The following is a 20,247-nucleotide window of genomic DNA, read 5'->3' on the forward strand; positions in this document are numbered from 1 at the left end:
GGACGCGTCGCATGGGTATATGTTCACATCTGCTGGCCTACTACTCTACATGTTTGTCTGCAGGTCTTACTATGACCTGAAATGTTCAATGTTATATTCTTCCATGGCATTGTGCTGAATGAACATTCCCAAATCGTACTACTTCAACCCTCCCTCCCTCCCTCAAGCCTTCCCATCCAACCGCTCATCCGCCCTCCTCAACGCCTCCCTCAACGCCCCCTCATTCCTCGGCTTGAACAGCACCTTGTACGGCCTACACATGGTGACCAGACTCGTCGGATCGCTGCTGCCCCTCACAGGATGCACATCCACCTCCGAGTCCTGCACGATTTCGAAGCTATTCAACATGCGCAGGAATACGAGATATAGTTCGCGATTGGCCAGGAGCGAGCCGGCACACATGCGGTAACCAAGACCATAGGTGAAGAGCGGGGCCTCGGGTTGTTCGAGCCAGCGCGAGGGGCGGAAGGTTTCGGGGTCGGCCCAAACCTCTGGGTCTGTGGGGTTGAGTGGCGGGTTAGTTGGTGGTGAAGAAAGACGAGGGGACGGGGACAGCTTACCCATGTTGCACGCCCATGCGTTGAGATAGATGGTGCTTCCCGCAGGAATCAACTTTCCTTCATACATGACATCCTTGACTGTCGCTCTCGGCAACGCCAACCGCAGCACGGTATAGTACCTCAAACATTCCTTCACCAACGCATTCACGTAGTGACACTTCTGGTCATCATATGCGTCTGCCAGAGGCTCGTTCTCAGAGTAGTACTTTCGAATCTCCTGAACCGCCTTTCTCTGGATATCTGGCCGTTGGGCTAGGAGCGCTACACTCCACTGCACAAGCGTTGTGATTGTGTCTAGGCCACCAGACAACATGGTCAGACTGATACTGGTCAGTTCCTCCTTGTTCAGCGCGGCTTCCTTGTCTTGGATGATGTTGGCTTGGATACAGGGCTTATGGATGCCTTTTTCCATTCTGTCGTCCAGATCGCAGTTCAAACGAGTCAGGTAAACGTCTCGACGATTCCTATGCTCTTTTGCGCTCTTCGTACCGAAACTAAATGGATTGAGACGTAGGATGGGAATGTAATCTTGCAGGTTGCCCGTGGTGCTGCGAAACTTGGAGATTGCTGCTTCAACCTCGCAGATCTCGTGGAACATGGGGTCGTGGCGGCTGCCCATTCGAGTTCCCCAATTAAGTGTGAGAGCGAGGGAGAGCGAGAGGCGTTCGACCATGGGCATGGGATTCACGCCGACCGTACCCGCCTTGCCATCTTCGAAGCCCTCTTTGATAAAGTCTTTGGTCTCTAGATCTAGGTGGTCGATATACATTGCAATGGACGGCTTGTTCAGTGCAGACGCTGCGCCCTTTCTACGACGCTTCAGACTTTCGTTGTAAGGTGATGTGCCAATTGTTGTGCCTGCTGTGTTCGAGAGGACCTACCATACCGTCATCAGCAAGCCACCAGAATAGAAGACTGTGATCGAACCTACCTTGTGGAACGTCCAGAACACTGGCCTCGAGCTCAACGCCTGGCTGTTTCCTCCAAAGATCTTCCTTGCGCTCTCCGCACTGTTCACCACAATCACTGGTTCATTGCCCAGTTGGATTTGATAGACCGCGCCATACTTCTTGCTCCACTCCCTGTACTTTTCTGCCGCGTTGTACTTGATATCGGGGATGTTACCCACCAGCGGCCAATTGGGTGGTCCAGAAAAGTCTTTGATGCGTCTTGCGTAGCGAACGTACTCGTTACCGACAATGTATGCAATGGGAACTGCGATGAGGAGGAGTAGCAGCGAGAGAACAGGATGATCTGCAGATTGCTGCAAGAGAAGGGGCAGAATTGTGGAAATCATCGTGCCTGGTCGTGCGGGACTATACCGGTAACATTGTCAAGGAGAGCGGGCCCTCATGACTCTTTTCATCGCATCCCACAAACGCCCACTCTCATGTTATACACGCTCGACCCCGGACTCTCCAGGCGTGCCTGCAACCCATTCCGACTGTTGCGGGGTGTCGTTGCGTCTTGGATTGCGGAATTAGCATAACAAGGCGGAACGGATCGATGAGTGGAGACGTGATAGGCTGTGACGCAAGGTGAAAGGCTTCCGGTTCCGTGCATGTGCACGTGACGCGAGCAAGGTTCCGCACGGGCCAGAGAAGGTAGCTTGGGCCTGGTCTTGACGACATTGCTTACGAAAACATGATTGAAATGCCAGGTACTTTACCAGGCGTCTTCAAGATTTCAGGGGCACTCCATCGGGCTGCTTGCCAAACGGTGGTATTATCAACCTCCTCATGTACCGGTATGCTTGAATGACAAAGTAGATAAGATGGATGACAATCAGATAACGCTACCGGTACTTCTACAACCATCACACATTAACATAACCCGCTCTCCAAATCTACATCTTGCACCCCAATCTCCCGAGCATTTTGGCTCGTGTCCATCAGATCGCTCGGCGGCATCCCAGGATCCGAGCTGGCCCGCCGGTACCCCTGTCTACTATGCAATGCCACATTGGGACCAAGCAAACTGCTCCTCTCGGGCGGCGATGCAGAGAGGTAGCTGTCCTCGAGACTCACACGTCCATCGCCACTACTTCGGCTTCCCATCTCGCCACGAGTATGATGGGCCTCTGTCGGTCGTCGTATCAATGGCTGGTGTGATTCGCCACTCGCCTGGTGTTGAGCATGGATTGATATAGGTTGTATAGAGGCGTCACTTTCGTTGCGGGGCCATGTGGTAAAAGCAGACCGGAACAGTGAATGCGCCATCGCGGGTGTCTTTGCAACCTGGGTCCCATCCCTTGCCGCGACACCTGACTTATCGGTGAGCTCGAAGGAAGGCGATGGGCTTGCGTAGCTGGTCGCGACTGCAGGTTCTGAGTGTGCCAGGGGAACCTCAGGACTCCAGCTATGATCCTTGGTCCACAACAGCGTCTTTTGCGGTTTCCTTACCAGGCCAATGGATATTGCCAGCTTCTCTAGAGGTGTGAGAGTGATGCTTGAGAGCAACCGAGACAAGAGGCGAAAGATGTAGGTCCAGTGCCTGTATTTGCGTGTCATACGCAGTCCATCCATTGCGTCCTCGTAGTCTTCGGTCGATAGAAAGGATTGCTGACACCACTTTGAAAGTGTGTGTTAGCATCGCAAAGGTATAGCATAGACAGTACTCACTTCAACCGTAATGTAAAACATCGAAAAGATCATGACAAGTGCAGTCAACTGCGTTCCAGCAGTCCAGTACCATAACACCCATTTGGGGTTTGATGTGTCCTGGACGACAAAGTCGAGATAGCCACCACCACCAGCCCAGTTACTGGTGAGACAATCACAGGTCGTGTACACTCCAAATACTTGGGCAAGTACTATGTAGATCTATTGCATGCGCAGGTTAGCTTAGCAACATGTAGACGCTTGCCGCTGAATGTACCTACCAGCCAAATGGTGCTGAAACCCTCAGCAGGCCGAAAGAAGAAGACTCCCCACTTTCTTTGCGGGCTCATTGAGCATATGTCCACAAAAAAGTCCGTTATCGCGCTTTCCACGCGCTGCTTTCGAGCTTTCATGTTTCCGCATGGTATGCTCATTGCCATGCGGACAACGAGGCGGAGTAGGCCCCTCTTAGTAGTTGTGACCAGCCCTGATACCCGTCTCTTGAACGTTCTCCATCGGTTGTGAGCATCGTCTTCTAAGCGGTTGAAAGTGTCAATGGTATGCAAGCGAGTCCCCGTATGCCTCAGCCATTGTGCCTCGACATGGTATGGTGAGAGTGCCAGCCAAACGGCCATCTCCATGATCAGAAGACCCAACGCGACAGAAAAGAAGATAGTGTATCCACCGCTTCGGCATCCAAGCCCAACTGTGGGTGTGAAGTAGCTGATGACGAAAGCACCTCCGCAGCTTCCCCCAACAATGATGATGGCGCTCATGACTTGCCAGAACTCACGCACATCGAACCATATAAGCCCCTCGTCATTCACTGGTCCCAACACGAGCTTCGATCTGGCTTCTTGTTCTTTCGCTAGCCAGTTGCGGCCTTTTTCCGCAATGTAGCAATTTTCGATGTCGGAAAGAATAGGGTGTGCGACACCGTAATGCCAACGTATACGTGCTTGGCCTGCAAATTCGACAAAAAAGTCGTCCATGTGCTCGCCCTTGGATGTGACCTTATTGACCCAGGACCGAAGTTGTTCAAAATCGTCCTGGTCTTGAAATGTATTTATGAACTCTTTGCGATGTTCATTATCGCGCAACGCATGCCGTACGTGATCCACGATAGCGTTCAGCTTTTTCCGAATCGCTTCTGCAGCAATGGGATTCCGGTCGACTATGGAGCCCATTATCAGGATGGGGAACCAAGCTAGCAAGCAGCCCAGTGCTAGATCGTGGGCAGTAGTGTTCCCGCCCAGGTCACCAAATGCCGCTTGGATTGACAGCGCAAAAGCAAAGACAAACCACAGAATTGAGACAAAGACTGTGTAAGTTAGCATTGATGCTGCAGCCCTTCCTGAACACGATTACTCACCTGGCACTACTCCCCGCCGTCTCATATCACGCAGCTCTCGGGCCAGGATACGTCTCATCTGGCGCAAAGTTTTGTCCGTGTCTGTTAATTTGAGATCTTTGCTGAACAGTACGATGCGTAAGAGCCCCTCTGCCTCTTTTCCGCTTAATGCTGCTGTGGACTTGATGGAGTACTGATTCATGACAAGTAATAGGTACATGGAATCTCTCATGCTGCCAAAGTCGGTTCTGCGATCCGGCGTCTGGTCATACTTGACCGCCATATCAACCATGACGGCTGCTTTCGCAGAAACCTTGATATTCCACAGAACATAGGATAACGATGCAATAGGCGAGCCGACCCAGCGTGCAATGGCCAGCAAAGTACGCCGAGCTGCATTGCTTTCGAACGGAGCCTGTAGCAATGTTCCAATCACAGGCAAGATCCATGTTGTGATCGTACTAGATACATCATTCCATGAGTAGTATTCTGTGCCTGTGCCACACACTGCCTTGCATCCTTCTCGGGAGATCAGTGTTGAGTAATTGTGTGCAAAACCAACGGTCAGTCCACGCCAACCCCACAACTCGTGCAGAGAAGTGTTTGCGGAAAATTTTGAATGGCATTCATCGAGATCGATGCGGTCGAACATCGCCACCAAAAGGACAATATAATAAAGGCCGCAGTGACTGGATGGACTAGGTATTAGGCATGTAGTGGGTGCCTCGGCTTTTATCAGGCACGATTGGGGGCGGAAATTCGCATTTCTTGCGGTGGCTGCCTGTGGTGTGGCACATCAAATACATGCACACCTACTGTACAGCACGGGTTCGCGGAACGCTCCCAAACCGGCCCCTGGAGCCTCATTGTGTGCCGGTCAGCCAATCTGAGAAAGGCGAGGGAATGCCAACTCTTTGCAACAGACCAAAAGACCATTCACGATAGGCAAACAAAAACTTGGCCCCCCTCCTACTTTTGCTCACCACAGGTTGCGGCATCGGGTTTCTGTCGGGATAGAGTAGTCGACATGACTATAGCAAAGTTTCGTTTAAAGAACGAAACAGCGTATTGGCTTCCGTAGCACGAACTGGTTGTTTCCGTCTGTAGCGCTGCCTATTCCAAGATGGCCTGGTGGCGTCGGGTATCTCACGCTCACAAGCATCACAAGTGTCGACGGATTAGGTAAATACAGCCCGAGTGTGATAACAAAGCCGTCCCGTGTGGCGTGGGAATGTGAAGTGTCTGGTGGTTCCTCAAGGCTGAGCTTAAAGTTGCATGCGCATTGGGCGTATTGCCAAGCCACACGTGCCCACCGCCGGCCATCTCCCGTCCCGTCCTCGGGAGTCCCTCATTACACTGCAAAACCGATAGGATAGTACATACAGTACGCAATGCGCAAGCCACGTACGATATTGCGAATGTGGAATTTCCGGGCGATCTACTCGTGTAACTAGTCTCTTTACCTGTGAAATGAACCGGTGGTCGCAACGATAGATGTGCGAGATCCGTTCACCAACCACCAATCATTACCGGTAGCTAAACTGTCAGTGTCAGATTCCAAACCGCGTTGAAAGGCTGAAAAGTCAATAATCTACATTGATCCAATCAATCCTTCCTCTTATGCAGCCTAGGCAGTGCAAACCAGCAGGCCAACATGGCTGCATACAGCCCAAGACACACGGGATGCAGCACCCAGGTTCCAGCAGCTTGTGCAAGAATACCAGTGGTGAAGGGCGCCACGGCTCCTCCACTACTGCCTGCACCGCCAATGAAGCCAATCGCCGTTGTCTGGACGTGTCGGGGCATGAGTCTCGAGAAAATGGTCTGCGCACATGGGTACACCGGTCCAAGCAGCAAGCCCAGCAGGCAGACGGCCACCGCATTGCCGATGAGATTGGGCGTCAGCCATGCTAGGAGCTGGAGGACCACAGTCCCAAGTGTGAGCATGACGACGAAATTCTTCTCGCCTATCCTAGGTGCGGCGTGTGTTAGGACGAAGCGACCAAGTGTGATGCCTCCCTGTACTGATGTTTAGCCACTCATCATTGCGACTCAAGCGAGATGCGACATACCCAGAAGCCCGCTGTGACGTATCCGACCTTTGTAGGATCACCATTCCGGTACTTGATTAGGTACGAGATGAACCAGCCTGAAATGCTGACTTCAGCCCCTTGATACGCAAAGATGAAGAGCGCTCCAAAGACGGTGACCCTGTTTTTCAGCGCGAGCTTCAGATCCTTGAACTTGGACACTGCTTCTCCAGCAGCCGTCTGCCTACTAGCCGTCATCTCGAGAGTAGTGAGGAGTGTATGCTCAGATTCTTCTTTGTAGGACCAAAAGGCCCATGCGGAGAAAGCAATACAACACAGACGAAGCCCGACAGTGAGGAAGTAGAAGCGAGACCAAAGTACGCCTTGAGAAACAATCGCTGTTCCAATGACGGGCGCTACGATGCCTCCGACACCATAGGAGCCGTGAGCAAGACCAAGGATGACACTAGGTGGATGGGTGTGCGCGCAGTAGACGTTGTTGAGCGCCAGGTTGATAGCTGCTCCATAGCCTAGAAGGAAGAAACTGTCAAAGTCAGCATCAAGGTGATTGTAGATTGGTAGGGAGCTTACGAGACTACTACCAGCGGGTACGGGGGCGTGCAGACCAGGATAACGTATGCAGAAAGCTGAATCAACTCTGCGAGAATCAAAGTCTTTGCCCGACCCAATTTCCCCAACAAAGTATTGGTGAAGAAGGCAGCAGTGATGAAGCCAGCGGCGTTTCCGACGAAGACTAGTGACATGATTGAGTAGGAGATGTGATACCATGACTCCATGTAGGGAATTAGGGCACCAACCACTGTGTTTAGGTCAGTGTCTTCACTCCCCGATCCCGACCCCGACGTCGTGCACACTTTTGCACCTCGATGACAGACGTACCTGAGTCGTTGATTCCGTTGGAAAGGTAAATCATGCAACAGCACAGAATCCTCCATTTCGTCATTGGGTCAGCGTTCCATGTCCTGATCTGGCTGACAGCCTCCTCCATCCGTGGTGTTGGTGGACGACTCATCTCCAACTCATTAGGCGTATTGGGGGTCTGAGCACCGTTTGGGTTTTGGTGCTCTGGCGTACTTGGATCAGCTGATTTGGTATCATTGTGCCGTGCAACAGAGGCAAAGTGGTTCAGTTCAATATCGGGAAGAAGTCCGATGTCGCGCTCATTCTCAGGTGCCTTATTCTTGCTTTTTTGGTAGGTAGGCTGTGGGCTGGCGACTTTGGATGCGGGATGGATGTCGAAGATATTATGGAAGGTTGATGGTGTCATCTTGACTTTTGGTGGCTGAATTTTCAGGTCGTGTTGTGATGGAGACGATGCATCAGTAATTAGTCGGTAGCCTGGCTCAGCCTTCTCTGGCGATTGAGTGCCTGCCTGTAGATGTGTAAAAGACAAAGCAGCTCGCAGAATCCTTGCAAGAAAGTCAGAATTGTTGAGCGGTCAATGTGGGGAGCATGGAAGTCTTTCCACGATAAGCTGGACGAGATGCCTACTGTAGGGTACGGTAACGTGACTAAGCCAATTTATGACACCCTCAACAGTCATCGATGGCCTGGAATTCCGCGTAGTTGTCATACATGAAGAGCCGCATACTGTTAGGAGTACAGCTTGCGAACGAAAGAATTGCAAGGTCCGACAGTGAGCCTGTCAAGTCCTTGGACCTGCAACCCCTCAAAGCCATGTGCGTCAATTTGTGGACAGGCTTTATCGGGCCCTCTGGTACTCCAGTCCTAGCAGTCCTACTACTCTAGAGTAGATTTGGGTTGCACGTGTGCTTAGTCAAGTCAAGCACGGACCTGGAACAGGGAACGCAGTCCCACCCAACGTCACGTGATACGCGTCAAAGGTCACGTGCCAACTGCACTCACATGCAAGACTCCAGTGCTCCAGCCCTCCACCAACCTTCGTAGTCTAGAACGTGTAGACCCAAGACACCAGCCAACAACACGTCACACTCGCAACCAACCCCCCACACATCACCAGATATGCCTCGCCCAAAGCGCGCCGTCATGGAGACGATCGAGGCTACCATTACCCCGCCCGACACCCTCCCCGAATCGCACCACATCGCCCGTGTCATCAAGGCAGAAGGCAAGAACCTCTATAGCGCCCAGCTACCAGACGGCAAAGAGGTTCTTGCCGAGCTTGAGCCCAAGTTTCGGTCTACTGTGTGGATCAGGCGTGGTGGCTTCGTGGTGGTCGACATGTCCGCCATGGCCGACCGGAACAACAAGCTGGATGGGGAGATTGTCAATGTGGTCAGAGAGGAAAAGGAGTGGAGGAAGATGCCCTATTGGTACGCCGATGTTATAATCTAGCACTGGGTATCGCTCGGTCTAGGTATAGTACAAGATGCTAATCGCTTCTCCCCACAGGCCCAAGGAGTTCGTCAAGAAGTCAACGTACATGGAAGACAGCGACGAGGAGGAATCAACCGTTGGCAAGCTGCCACCAGCTGATTCGGATGAAGATTGAGCTGCTCAATCACTCCTTATGCTCGTGGTTGTCGTCGATGATGCCGTTTATCGGACCTGCGTATTCGTTGCGCGTACCCCACCATGTGCCCACTACCGTGATTGCGAGCACGCCGACGGCTGTTGCTGAGCTGAGTGGTGAACTTGGATACACGTTCCACGCCCACTCCTGTGCACCCCACAGCACATACTGTACGACTGGGTGAAAGCCTGCTTTCCACAGCAAGAATGGCGTGGCCCATGCTATATAGGCGAAGAACTGGTAGTGCAGCGATCTTGCGCAGAGCATGCCGATCAGGGTTGCCGTAAGGATAGTCGTCGTGATGAAGTCTGGCGTGATTCTTCGCGCCATGTCGTCTTGGTCTCTGGGTTCCTTTGCTGGAATGGCTAGTTTGAGGAAGTCGCGGAAGCTGCGCTTAGATGGTTTTATCCAGCGTGTTGTAGCGAACCAGAGGAGCAGCACGGCATGGACCGCGAGGAGGCCCAGGGCAAATGGCTTGGAGAGAAACGTCGACTCCGACACGAAGCGCCAGTTCACGGTCCATTTGTACATGAACACTCTACTAAGCTCAAATGCTTTGGAGAAGTAGGAAGGCGCACGCTTGCGGAAGGGGTACCCATAGAGAACCTGCCCGAGTCAATGAGTCTACAGTCTTCACATGAGATGTTTTCGGTCTTTCATACCGTCATCTGAAAAATGATCATAGCTTGCGTGAGAGCCTCGCGTCCACCCAACTTCTGCACCATCAAGATGCCCATGGCTGGTAGCGGGAGAAGTAGGCTCATTTTTACATTCAGACCCGTGCTGTAGAAGAAGCTTCCCAGATGCCACTGGTTCCGCTGGTAACAGTAAACCGCGAGCCAGAGTCCCAAGACCGCGAAACAGTCGTTGAAGCACCGCAGCATGAAGATGCTATGTAATCGCTTCGAGATGACCAGTAGCGGAAAAACATATGGCGGTACCTGTGGCAGAAGAAATCCATCAGCATCACGTGGGAAAGCATGTACGCAGTTGTACAACTTTTGGTCTGGGCAGTCTGATGCATACCTTGGCCCGTCTATAACACAAGCCCACGACTCCCAGCGTCACCAAATACACAACCGCAAAAATGTACTGCGCGCGCTGGATATCGCGTCCCTCGTCTGTCCACGCATACAGGTGCTTGTAGATCCACACATGCGCGCCAGGATACACCAGCGGGCCCGTCGACCCAGTAATCTTGGCATAATCGCGTTCTCCTTTGAGGTAAACGGCAATTTGCTGCATGTACGTTGACCAGTCGATTTCCGTGTCTGTAATGCATTTTCATGTCTAGTTAGCATATGAGATTTGCCACTTTTTTCTTTAATGGCAAGGCATATATGTATGCATCACGATGCATTGGATGCGCGTGTAAGATAGGGGATATATGAGATGAATGGGCCCCGAGGTTTTGCGCGACTACCCAGGTATCTTCCTCTCGTTCAGGACAGATGGAAGGGGCTGACGAACATGGAATTCTATCGATGATAACGCCGCACAGGGCTGCGTCGGCGACGAGAAGAAGAGGTAGGAGCCATTGTGTGTGCGAGGGGTTGTATGCGAGGTCTTTTGCGTACGAGAGAAGAGACATGGCTGGAATATTAAGGTGGTTGATGGTTGAGGCAATGGAGATCGCGTCGCATTCTGGGTCGGCGTTTTGCGACAAGGTCACGTGAATACGGGGTCGTGATGTTTTCAAGTCGTGTTTTGCAGGCTTACGATGTGTTTCAGATGCTGCGAGCCTCGTACGAGGGGGTGGGAGCTGAGGTGGTTGGTTTGAGGTTTTGGTGGGGGAAGGGGAAGAGTGGTTGGTGGTTGGTGGTTGGCGACTGTGGTTGAAGCCCTTCTTTTGCATGCTTCACTGGGCGTGTCTTGTTCTCGTCTTCGCTACAGTCACGACACAGCCTATCTAGAACAGATCATTTGCGATTCAGCATAATACATGGAATTGTTTACGCCTTCCATGTTATTTCACCCGATAGATATATCGCGCCCAAACTTGAACAGCCCTGGCTTCATCGAACATGCTGAAAGGTATCCTGCAAGAGCCACTATCCTAAGAGGCCAGTGTAATTGGACGAGTGCGAAAGTTAAAAGCAACTAAGTATGTTCTGCGTTGTCAGGATATACGCAAGTCGAAGAGCAGTTGAAGCGCTGTAACTTTGGGCTACCCGTTGTAACGACCATGTCACATAATATCAACAGTAGAGAGAAATCAAAAGTAAGCAGTTAAGAATTTAAGATTCACTATTAAGGAAAGTCGTTCCATCAATTAATAACCATGCGAAATCCACGCTAAGAGTACAGTAGAATTATGCTATCCCGGACTCGATGATTTAGTTGTCATCAGGCCTGTCAAGACCGGGGTACTGGGCAAGCGTCATGTAGGCATCGGCGACTCCAGTGCAGATGAAGTCGTTCATGCCGTTACCGCCGGCACGGCAGTAGTTGGGAAGAGTGACAGCGCCCACGTACTGGATGCTGTTGAAGTTGTTAGCAAAAATCTTGTGTGGGTGAGGGATCAGAGGTGGGCAACGTACTCGTCGCTGACACTGTGCTGCAGCAACAATATGTTCTCCTCCTGGTTGAAGGTGAACCACATGAAGCTGTTCTCGCCGCATTCGTAGAACTTCTTGTCCTCCACATTGTCGGCCTGGGTACCGCAGTTGAAGTCGAGTGTGCCGTTGTTGGTGGCTTTGATGTTGAATTGAATCTGGTTGATGTTCTTGCCATCAGGCTTGCGGAAAGACAACTCGGAGATCTTCCAGACCGAGTCGCCCGTCTTCGCGACAGGGCAGTCCTCTGCGCGGGCCTCGAGAGGTGCAGCGGCCGAGAGGCCGGTGATGGCAAGGAGGGAGGCGGCGATGGTGGTGAATTGCATTTTGGTGATGATGGGTTTTTGGAGTAGTGGTGGGAGTAGTTGAGAATGATGGAAGTGCTGGTTGTGTGGTAGAGTTGGTTGTTTGTTGGATGATGATCGGAAGGGTGGAACACCTGAGTCTTTATATACACAGAAAAGTCCACCATGGTAGCTACCGTATTGCCCATCAGCTATGATGAAGTTCCACCCAGCTCGCCACCATGACAAAAGCCTATCCCCACTGTGAGGTTCAACACGAGTAGGTTGACGTTAAGCGTTCCCGTAGACCATCCGCCATAGCCCACATCCTAGCCGAAATGCTACCGGCACCCACTCCACCTTGGGCCAATACAATGTACCCCAGAATAACCTTTGCCCTTGGCCTGTCATGAGGCTGAACAAAACATGGCCAAAAAAAGGAGTGCAACCTTGCACCCTTGTCATCATCTGCCCCACGATTACTCAATGCGATCATCCTCACAGCTTGCGAAGAGCAAATCGGGAAGCACAAGTGAGTGTGGGTTGCCGTATTGTCGGCACAGAAGGCTACCGCTGCCCAAGATTCGGCTATACCATCGTACGGCGGTACTGGTACGAAGGATGTCACAACACCACTGGGCTCCCTTGAGCCAACCGCGCAGAAGCAGACCAGAAAACGACGTTGGCTGCTGTTATTTTTGGGCGCAGCGATGTATTGGTAGCATCGCGTTGGGGGAGAGATCTACCACGGAGGTTACCGTAGCGCTCGTTGGCACAATGGCTCGGTTGAAGCGGATAGGTAGCAGATGCGGAGAGAGGTCCGATTGCAAGGGAATGACGTCGAAACCATATCCGGACACCGATGCCCTTTCATTTCAATTGAGCATATAGTGACGAGGGGCAAAACAGAGCCTTTGATTGGAGATGGTCTGTGAGGTTGGCAGCACTGTACTCTAAATCCATGGCCTTGCTCGTCAAGAGATGATCGCGGCAGGCAGGTAACTTGCCTACTTGCTATAGTATGTAGCTTGTTGGTAGAGTACGTGCAGTTCACCAGGGCAAACCGAAGGGCATGATTCTGAACAGGTGACCCAGCATCACGAAACCAACGACAAGCAAATTACCAAATCAACTATACCTACTCTACATACACAGCATGGTCCTCCTAGTAGTACTGGGTGTAATCCACAAATAGCCAACGGGAAATTTGCCAAGACCATGCTGCTCCCATGGATCTGCCATCCACCATCACATGATTTCTCGGCCCAGCACCAACGCCCATACCCAGGCCCCTTCCGCCAGCGTATTGCATTATCTCCCTGCAAACACGCCATCCTACAAGAATGAGGGTTCGAGAAGTCTCATGAAACTTTCTGGTTCCATGGATGGGTCCTTGTTGCAATCTCGACTTCACCCCCCTAGTCAGAAAGATGGCGGTACAAGTTACATCACACTGCACCCGCACGGTTTGCATCGCGACAATTTTCCTCCGAGAGAGTGGCGGCAGCCTTTTTCTGATCAGAGCTTCTCGTCGCACATGAGGTCATCGGTTTCTAGGGATCATGACTGGCTACATCTCGGTTGTGGCTTGCCGATGTTGATCGCTGGCAATGCAGGGTTCAACCCGTCATTGTCCATGGCCCATGGTCATGGATTGCTTCTTCCGCCCATCACCGTCCATTGTCCAGGATGATCGTCACGTTACTATTTATTGTACGATCCAGCCTCGTATCTCTACCAAATTTCTTTTTCCTGGGTCAGGCAAGGATGGAAATCTCGTGTTTCCTGAGTCAGTCAGTCTGACAGTGAGCCATCGAGTCAGTGAGTGAGTTGTCATTCCGTGGGTACCATGGCGGTACATGCATCCCACGAATGAGACCTGGAAACTCGACCCATCGTACACGCTATCAACGGAATGCAATGGAATGAGAAAATGGAAAGTAAAGGTCCAAAGGCCCACTGTACACGGTCGTCAGTAGAGTACACAGGACCCGTATACCCATTTTGACAGAACACTGGAACTGGGACTGGACATCATGCCACTATACTGCCCAGAGTACAGGCTTCAATCGATGTTGTCACAGGCGGATCTCCGGTACTGCGCCGCGGCAAAGTCTCGCGCTCGGTCAATTGGGTGAGTGAAGGAGCAACACTGGGATTTGAGGCTTGAGTACTGGCAAGCTCGCAGCACAGTTTGACCGAAAGCCTACCGGAAGCTACGGTTCAGACATGCAAAGCAGACATTCAATCATTCATTGCAGTGACGACTCACGTTGTACTTAGCTCTCACTGAGAGTGCGTGTTTTGTTTCTATTTGCCAGCTAGATACCGGTTGAGAATGAGAAGACCGGAGGCAAAGTTGTGGCGAAGCCCAGGATGGGATTGTTGGGCTTCTCACGATAGTTGAGAACAAACGCTCAACAGTGGAGAGTTGGAGAGGGGAAGATGATTTGTTTTCAGACTGTTGGCAAAGCACGATGATTGTGCGAGGAGTGAACATGTGCAGGCCGCTCCTCCTCATTCTGCCATCTGCGATAGACTTACAGAACGTGCCCTTTGGCAGACTATGCTTCGGATGCCTTCACTCCGTCCTGAACGACAACGTGACATTTCAGACCCACACAATATATTCCCGGTACGATTGTCCATGTCTTTCCAGACGATGGTCCAGTCGTACACAATACGAAGATATGCAGTCAGACTTCGGGCCGGAGACAGTGAGACAGCTCTATATTCGATTCTCACTGCATCACTAGCTAAGAATCTTGTAGACATAGTGCTCTGTAGATCAATTCCGGGCTGGATGGGGGCAATAGAACGAAACGTCTGGTGAGAATGCATGGATGAAGACTGGGACAGTCAATTCTTCGCCATACCTGTGTTGCGTTGGCAAGAGACATCGAGACCGTTTGCACCCACTCAAGCCGACCACGTACTCTGAAGAACGAACAGACCAGTGATAAAAATATACATGCATTCAAAGCACAGGGTATACTAAATTACAAACAACATGAACGCCATGACCCATCCTCCGAATGCCAACACAGACATACCCCGAGAATCAGCCAACAACGCGAATATACACAGCACATCGTATAACCACTTCTCCACCTCCCCACTTCCACCTCACCAATTCCACGTCCGACTCGCAGCCGAAAAGACTGGGGGTTTCCAAATGAGTCTGTCGGGATCAATGCTCCTCTTGCCCTTGAGCGCCTCTTTCTTCTTCTGCCGCTCCCTCTGGGCAATCACCTGATCCGTAAGCACGATTACATGTTGATTCTTGCTGTACCGCAGCATATTCAGATTCTGCAGTGTATGCAACACATCGTTTGTCGTCATGGCAGTCGCAGCGCCCAAGTCCTCGATATTCGCTTCCTGGCGCCCAGGTTCCATTAACAAATCGACCAAGATCTCTTGCCAATAGGCGCGGTAGCCTAGGAGCCCGAGATCAGAGAGGGGTTTCTCAGGCGAGCCGAGACGGCCCTCCCGTTTGGATAGGAGGTAGGAGAAGTCGATGAGGAGTTTGCCAAAACCTTTGCGTTGGTATTGTGGGAGCGTGAGGATACAGGCTACGTTGTAGCCTTCGGCTGATTCCTTTTCCTTGGAGAAGTAACCGACGAAGTGACAGCCGTGTTCGTCACGGGTGCACATGCAGTAGAAGAGGAAGGGGTCGACATCGTAGTACAGTGTCTTGTGGTCCAGGAATAACTTGGAGAGGAGACAGAGGTTCCGACACCATGTGCGTTGGCGCCGCCCATCGATCTCGAAGAAAGACACATAGTCATCGCGGTAGATCTCATTGCCAGGAGGATGCAGGAGAGTGCACTTTGTGCGGTGGCGCTCAAATTGGGTGACTTCGCCGTAATAGCTTAAGCAGAATTCGCAAATATAGACCACCTCCGAGTCTACAAAGTCGATGGGGTAGGGAGAAAAGTACCAGGGTTCGACTTCGAACTTGCCCATTTGGATCTTCTCCAAGTTACGTACGCGGGATATTTCAGTTTGATTCTGCGTCATGGAGCCTGAGGTGCGCAATTTCTCAATTTCGTCTTCGCGCGTGTAGTTTGTGTCTGGCATGGCTTTTGCAGCAGCCGCAGCGTCTTGCACGTCGACGAGGTCCATTTCCTCATCTTCGGGCTTGGGCGTGCCATCTGTGACTTCGCTCGTGACAAGCAGCTCTTGGTTCTCTTTACCTCCTGCTTTGGACGGCCGCTGGGCCTTACCTGGGACATTGCTGGAAGTAGATTCTGGCGTTCCTGATATTTCTCGGTCGAGTTTACTGCGGGATCGTTTGAGACTCTTCTGATCAGACTTGGAAGGCGCTTTGTCGTTCTTAGCAGCAGAGCTCTTCTTCTTGTCTGGCTTTTCTGGAGCTGGCCATTCGACTTCTCTCGAGAGATCGATACGATTCGCATCAATCCATTCATCAAGACGTTTGTTGAACTCTTCGTAGTGCACATAGAACTTTGTACCGCCTTTGCGAACTGCTACCGACAGAATTTCAGCTTTGCGTTTCTCGCCATCCTGTCAAGCGTCAGTGAGATGCAAAGGTCTATACATAGTTCAATAGGATTAGAGGAGTGCAATGCATTAGGAGCATGTCGCTCGATTGAAATGATAAGCAGAGTCGTGTTGCTACATATTGATGTTCATGCACGGCACGTCGCCTCATAGCCTACCACAAGATCTACGTACCTTTTCAACCCATGCCTTTACACCAACCCTGAACGCAGCGCATCAGTATGCATCTCCAGGTTTTGGGCATGGTGTCGCACCTACCTCAGCTGTGCCAATGTGGAAAAGCCTGTTTCTACGGGCACAGGCGTCCCGGAAGGCTCGTGAGAATTTTCCCGAGGTGCCATGATGATGCGACACCTATAACGCGACTCTTGGAGACGGTGCAGGTCGAGTGTGCCTGTTGCTGTCGTGATGTTGTTGGAACCTGCCACGCCTTTGTCGCTGTTCGCGTGTTTGTCGCCTGTCCGTCGGCACTTTTTCGCGTTGAATCGCCGACAACGCTAGCGCCTTCTCGAACTTTTGCTCACCGAGGGATTGGAGGCCAGCAGGCAAACGCGGTCAACACCTGCTACAGGCTACCAAACACTCCTAGGACGACGGGCACACCGCTATGCTATTTTGCTGGTGATTCAACATGGTCCCCATCCCAGTAGACCTCGATAGCTTGTCTAGCAATTGGAAGATTCTACAGGCGCGATTGAAGCCTGCGACCCCAACCGCACCACCGAAACACCAAAGGCGGGAAGAAAAAGAAGAACAGCCCTCTCTGAAGCGCAAGAGACCACAGGGCGAGATATCGAAGCAGCCAGGTGGTACAGGAAAGAGTGCACATGGTTCACAAAAAGGAACACCCCGAAAATCACCTTCATCGAGAAAACGACAGAAAATGGACGAGCCGACTTCGGTGGGTGCGTCGGTGAAGCATCATGACAGCAAAGCACTTTCGAGAAGTGTTTCGATGCCTTCGCTCAAGAAGAAGCCTCTACTGGCCGCCGTAGAGGATGTCGCCGAAGCCTCTTCTGTCCTTGATCCCCATCCAGACTTCCCCGACATTGAGAACGAAGGTGTATCTGAGACGGCGCTTCCTGGCAAATATGTCGCATTGGACTGCGAGATGGTTGGCGTAGGGCCAGAGCCCAATCGCGACTCGGCGTTGGCCAGAGTGTCATTGGTGAATTTCCATGGCCATCAAGTCTACGATTCATACGTCCAGGTACCGCACAAGATGGAAGTCACAGACTACCGCACAGCCGTGTCAGGCATCGAGCCCAAACACCTACGACCGGACGTCGCACGAACTTTTGATCAAGTGCGAAAGGACCTCAAAATCCTCCTCGCCGGACGCATCCTCGTTGGTCATGCGGTCAAGAACGATCTTGACGTGCTCATACTCAAGCACGATAGTCGCTTCATACGCGATACTTCCAAATTCACCAAGTTTCGCGCCCTAGCAGCGAAGCCAGGCTGGACGCCAGGACTGAAGATGCTGGCAGACAAGCTCCTGGGTGTGCAGATTCAAGTCGGTGCGCATAGCTCGGTCGAAGATGCGAGGGCCACCATGGCATTGTACAGACTGGAGAAGGCAGACTTTGAACAAGAGATACGGCAGAAGTATGGAAATGCTCGTCTTGATGCCACTGCTCTTGCTGTGGAGGCTGCTGACGATGATGAGGTCAAGAAGAAGAGGAATAGGAAGAAGTCGAAGAAGAAGAACAAGAGATAGTCATGCACGACTTTCCGTCTCGATTCTGATGTGCTTTTAATGGTGTTTGTATGGAGTTTTATGGTATGGATACCCTCAAAAGTTGGTACATAACATCTATTACTATCTACTCTGCATGGTATATGTTACTGAACCAAGCCTGAAATATCTTTCATTGCTTCTATTTCTGCCGTCGAAACCTTTGGCTCAATGTGAGTGAGTTATTATGAGAAGGTCGACAGATTTAGAGTAGGACATGGTGAAGCCTTTACCAAGGTTTCTAAACGTCGTGACACACAATTGGGCCAGCCGCCATGATGCATATTGCTGAGGGCATGCTTCCCACCCAAGTTCGACAAAGATGAGGCCCATATCAATAGTAATACCACACAGTTTCAGCTGATGTAAGACTTGTTTGAGACGTGTTCCGCACTCGAATGTCTACACGTGACAATTATTTGAAGAATCAATGTCGTGCATTTTATTGTGCAAGATAGACTTGGAATCGCTGCATTATGCCAGAATTGATACCGAACCTGCACCGCTTACAGCTTTTAATCGCAACTATGTCGCCTCATTGTCGTGACAAAGTTGATACAATGGGTAGAATAGTAGTTCCCGCCTCCCCATGTTGTAGGGCAGCCGTTTCCTGGCACGAAATTATATTTAGGGTCACAATAAAGCTCTATATAGCCCCTGTTGTGAACTAGTGCTCCTTTGCTTGAAACACAGCGTTGAATAACGGCATTGAAAGGGTTTTTGTAAGGACATTCGCAGTAGGCAAGTGTTCCACAGGCCTTTTGGCAATAGCTAGTTGTCGCAGCCATCGCAAGAAGGGATCTATCAAGGGCTAGGCTAGCTTAATTCAAATAATCTGTAAACGTTATCCTCTTACGGGAGCTTTATCATGACAAGAGACTAGCTCTAGGTAGCAAAGTAGAAGATGTGTACAATATTGAGGTATTTACACTACAGTACAGAACCGGTTTACAGTAGCCATATTTATCTAAAGTAGACTAAGAAGTGGTTTAGGTAGAAGAAGTAAACCTAAATAGGGTTTACTATACTATATATTACACAAAAGTAAACAACTTTTATTTCTACTTCTATTAATTTACTAGTTTTACGTAGGAATAACTACTAGTAGTTTCCTACTAACTATTCAAGTATTTTTACCCCTCCTTTCTTTAATCTTCTTCACCACCTCTGTGAAGGGCTTGGGCTTACGCCCAAGCCTAGGTCTAACACAAGATGGACAGAGTCTAACACTACTGCTAAGCGAACACGCTACACACCCATAAAAAGGCGTGGAGGGCTTACCTCTCCTTTAAGATACTGAATACTATTATCAACGCTCATTGCATTCTCCCTTGAGGCCAGTCCATAACAACCTCTACCACCACCTCTAGCACCACCACCACCTCCGTTATCACTGCCTCCTATTAGTAGAAATATTACAACTTATTATTATGTTATATATGCGTATAGCGTAAAGCTAATCCTCTCTACCCCTTTTAGTCTTAGTTAGGTATTATAGCGTATAAAAGAAATAAAACTACTTTTTATCCTAAATTAAACCCCTACTATAAAAGTAAACTACTACTTTAGATATATATACTAGTTTAAAACAAGGTATTTACACCTATATAGTAAATCCCTAGGACATTATTCTACTGTAAACAATTTTGTACTGTAGTGTTACAAAAGCCAAGTATAGATTTAGTAATGCAGGACAGTGTTACAGACAAGTAAAACAGCTGTAGAGATGCGTAATCACTAAGCTTGGTAATAAAGTCAATTTGATAAACTATGATTATCAAGATAGAGCCTGAATATATAGAGGCTTACGATAAGTACATGTATGTCTTTTAGTAAATCAAGCTCTGCATGACGTGCTGTTGTGCCAATCACGAGATAGCGGTAAGCTCTAATAAGACTTTTCTAGTTTATTAACTCAAGGGAGCACAGAATACAGTGTTGTTGTGCTCTTTTGCAAGAATACCTAGTGCATATAGCATTTGACGAACGTTGCCGCTCGGCGGCTTTACTCTTGCCTACTATATATCAATTCTTATGGAGCACTACCGGTATGCCCCAAAACTACACCAACAGCCCTAAGCACTTTAATG

At 50.4% G+C, this 20,247-nt stretch overlaps 7 protein-coding genes across 7 annotated transcripts; 2 read left to right on the top strand and 5 right to left on the bottom strand.

Moving 5' to 3' along the window:
* Positions 1-130: 130 nt before the first annotated feature.
* On the bottom strand, positions 131-5,624 carry IAQ61_003505 (uncharacterized protein; the record flags this gene model as incomplete). The annotated part of the gene is made up of 9 exons (XM_066095994.1): positions 131-497; positions 561-1,437; positions 1,492-1,876; positions 2,199-2,355; positions 2,389-3,130; positions 3,182-3,382; positions 3,442-4,481; positions 4,533-5,200; positions 5,485-5,624. Coding segments are annotated over 9 exons (4,545 nt in total), but the record flags the coding sequence as incomplete, so codon positions are not given.
* A 492-nt stretch (positions 5,625-6,116) lies between these two features.
* On the bottom strand, positions 6,117-8,151 carry IAQ61_003506 (uncharacterized protein; the record flags this gene model as incomplete). Its single annotated transcript, XM_066095995.1, has 6 exons — positions 6,117-6,530; positions 6,584-7,085; positions 7,133-7,361; positions 7,442-7,971; positions 8,031-8,052; positions 8,100-8,151. The coding sequence occupies 6 exons, from the start codon at positions 8,149-8,151 to the stop codon at positions 6,117-6,119; spliced, it is 1,749 nt and encodes a 582-aa protein (XP_065953871.1).
* Positions 8,152-8,545: 394 nt separating this feature from the next.
* On the top strand, positions 8,546-9,035 carry IAQ61_003507 (uncharacterized protein; the record flags this gene model as incomplete). Its single annotated transcript, XM_003836922.2, has 2 exons — positions 8,546-8,856; positions 8,936-9,035. The coding sequence occupies 2 exons, from the start codon at positions 8,546-8,548 to the stop codon at positions 9,033-9,035; spliced, it is 411 nt and encodes a 136-aa protein (XP_003836970.2).
* Positions 9,036-9,044: 9 nt separating this feature from the next.
* Positions 9,045-10,911, bottom strand: ALG3_1 (dolichyl-P-Man:Man(5)GlcNAc(2)-PP-dolichol alpha-1,3-mannosyltransferase; the record flags this gene model as incomplete). Its single annotated transcript, XM_003836923.1, has 4 exons — positions 9,045-9,662; positions 9,719-9,997; positions 10,083-10,327; positions 10,527-10,911. 4 exons carry the CDS (start codon positions 10,909-10,911, stop codon positions 9,045-9,047), a joined length of 1,527 nt encoding a protein of 508 aa, XP_003836971.1.
* Positions 10,912-10,960: 49 nt separating this feature from the next.
* Positions 10,961-12,158, bottom strand: ALTA1 (Major allergen Alt a 1). The gene is made up of 2 exons (XM_003836924.2): positions 11,597-12,158; positions 10,961-11,537 (listed from the first exon to the last, which is right to left on the bottom strand). Exons 1-2 carry the CDS (start codon positions 11,935-11,937, stop codon positions 11,393-11,395), a joined length of 486 nt encoding a protein of 161 aa, XP_003836972.1. The 5' UTR covers positions 11,938-12,158; the 3' UTR covers positions 10,961-11,392.
* A 2,690-nt stretch (positions 12,159-14,848) lies between these two features.
* On the bottom strand, positions 14,849-16,916 carry ESA1 (Histone acetyltransferase; the record flags this gene model as incomplete). Its single annotated transcript, XM_003836925.2, has 3 exons — positions 14,849-16,422; positions 16,594-16,621; positions 16,678-16,916. Coding segments are annotated over 3 exons (1,668 nt in total), but the record flags the coding sequence as incomplete, so codon positions are not given.
* Positions 16,917-17,050: 134 nt separating this feature from the next.
* On the top strand, positions 17,051-18,139 carry IAQ61_003511 (uncharacterized protein; the record flags this gene model as incomplete). The annotated part of the gene is made up of 1 exon (XM_003836926.1): positions 17,051-18,139. The coding sequence occupies one exon, from the start codon at positions 17,051-17,053 to the stop codon at positions 18,137-18,139; it is 1,089 nt and encodes a 362-aa protein (XP_003836974.1).
* Between the last annotated feature and the right edge of the window lie 2,108 nt (positions 18,140-20,247).

This window comes from Plenodomus lingam (genome assembly GCF_022343315.1).
Source record: "Plenodomus lingam strain CAN1 chromosome Unknown contig_18, whole genome shotgun sequence".
NCBI lineage: Eukaryota > Fungi > Ascomycota > Dothideomycetes > Pleosporales > Leptosphaeriaceae > Plenodomus > Plenodomus lingam.

Coding starts and splice junctions, on each gene's coding strand:
- ALTA1 (XM_003836924.2), bottom strand. CDS start 11,937: ATGCAATTCACCACCATCGCCGCCTCCCTCCTTGCCATCACCGGCCTC. Junction 11,538..11,596: donor CAGCACAGTGTCAGCGACGA/GTACGTTGCCCA, acceptor CAACTTCAACAG/CATCCAGTACGTGGGCGCTG.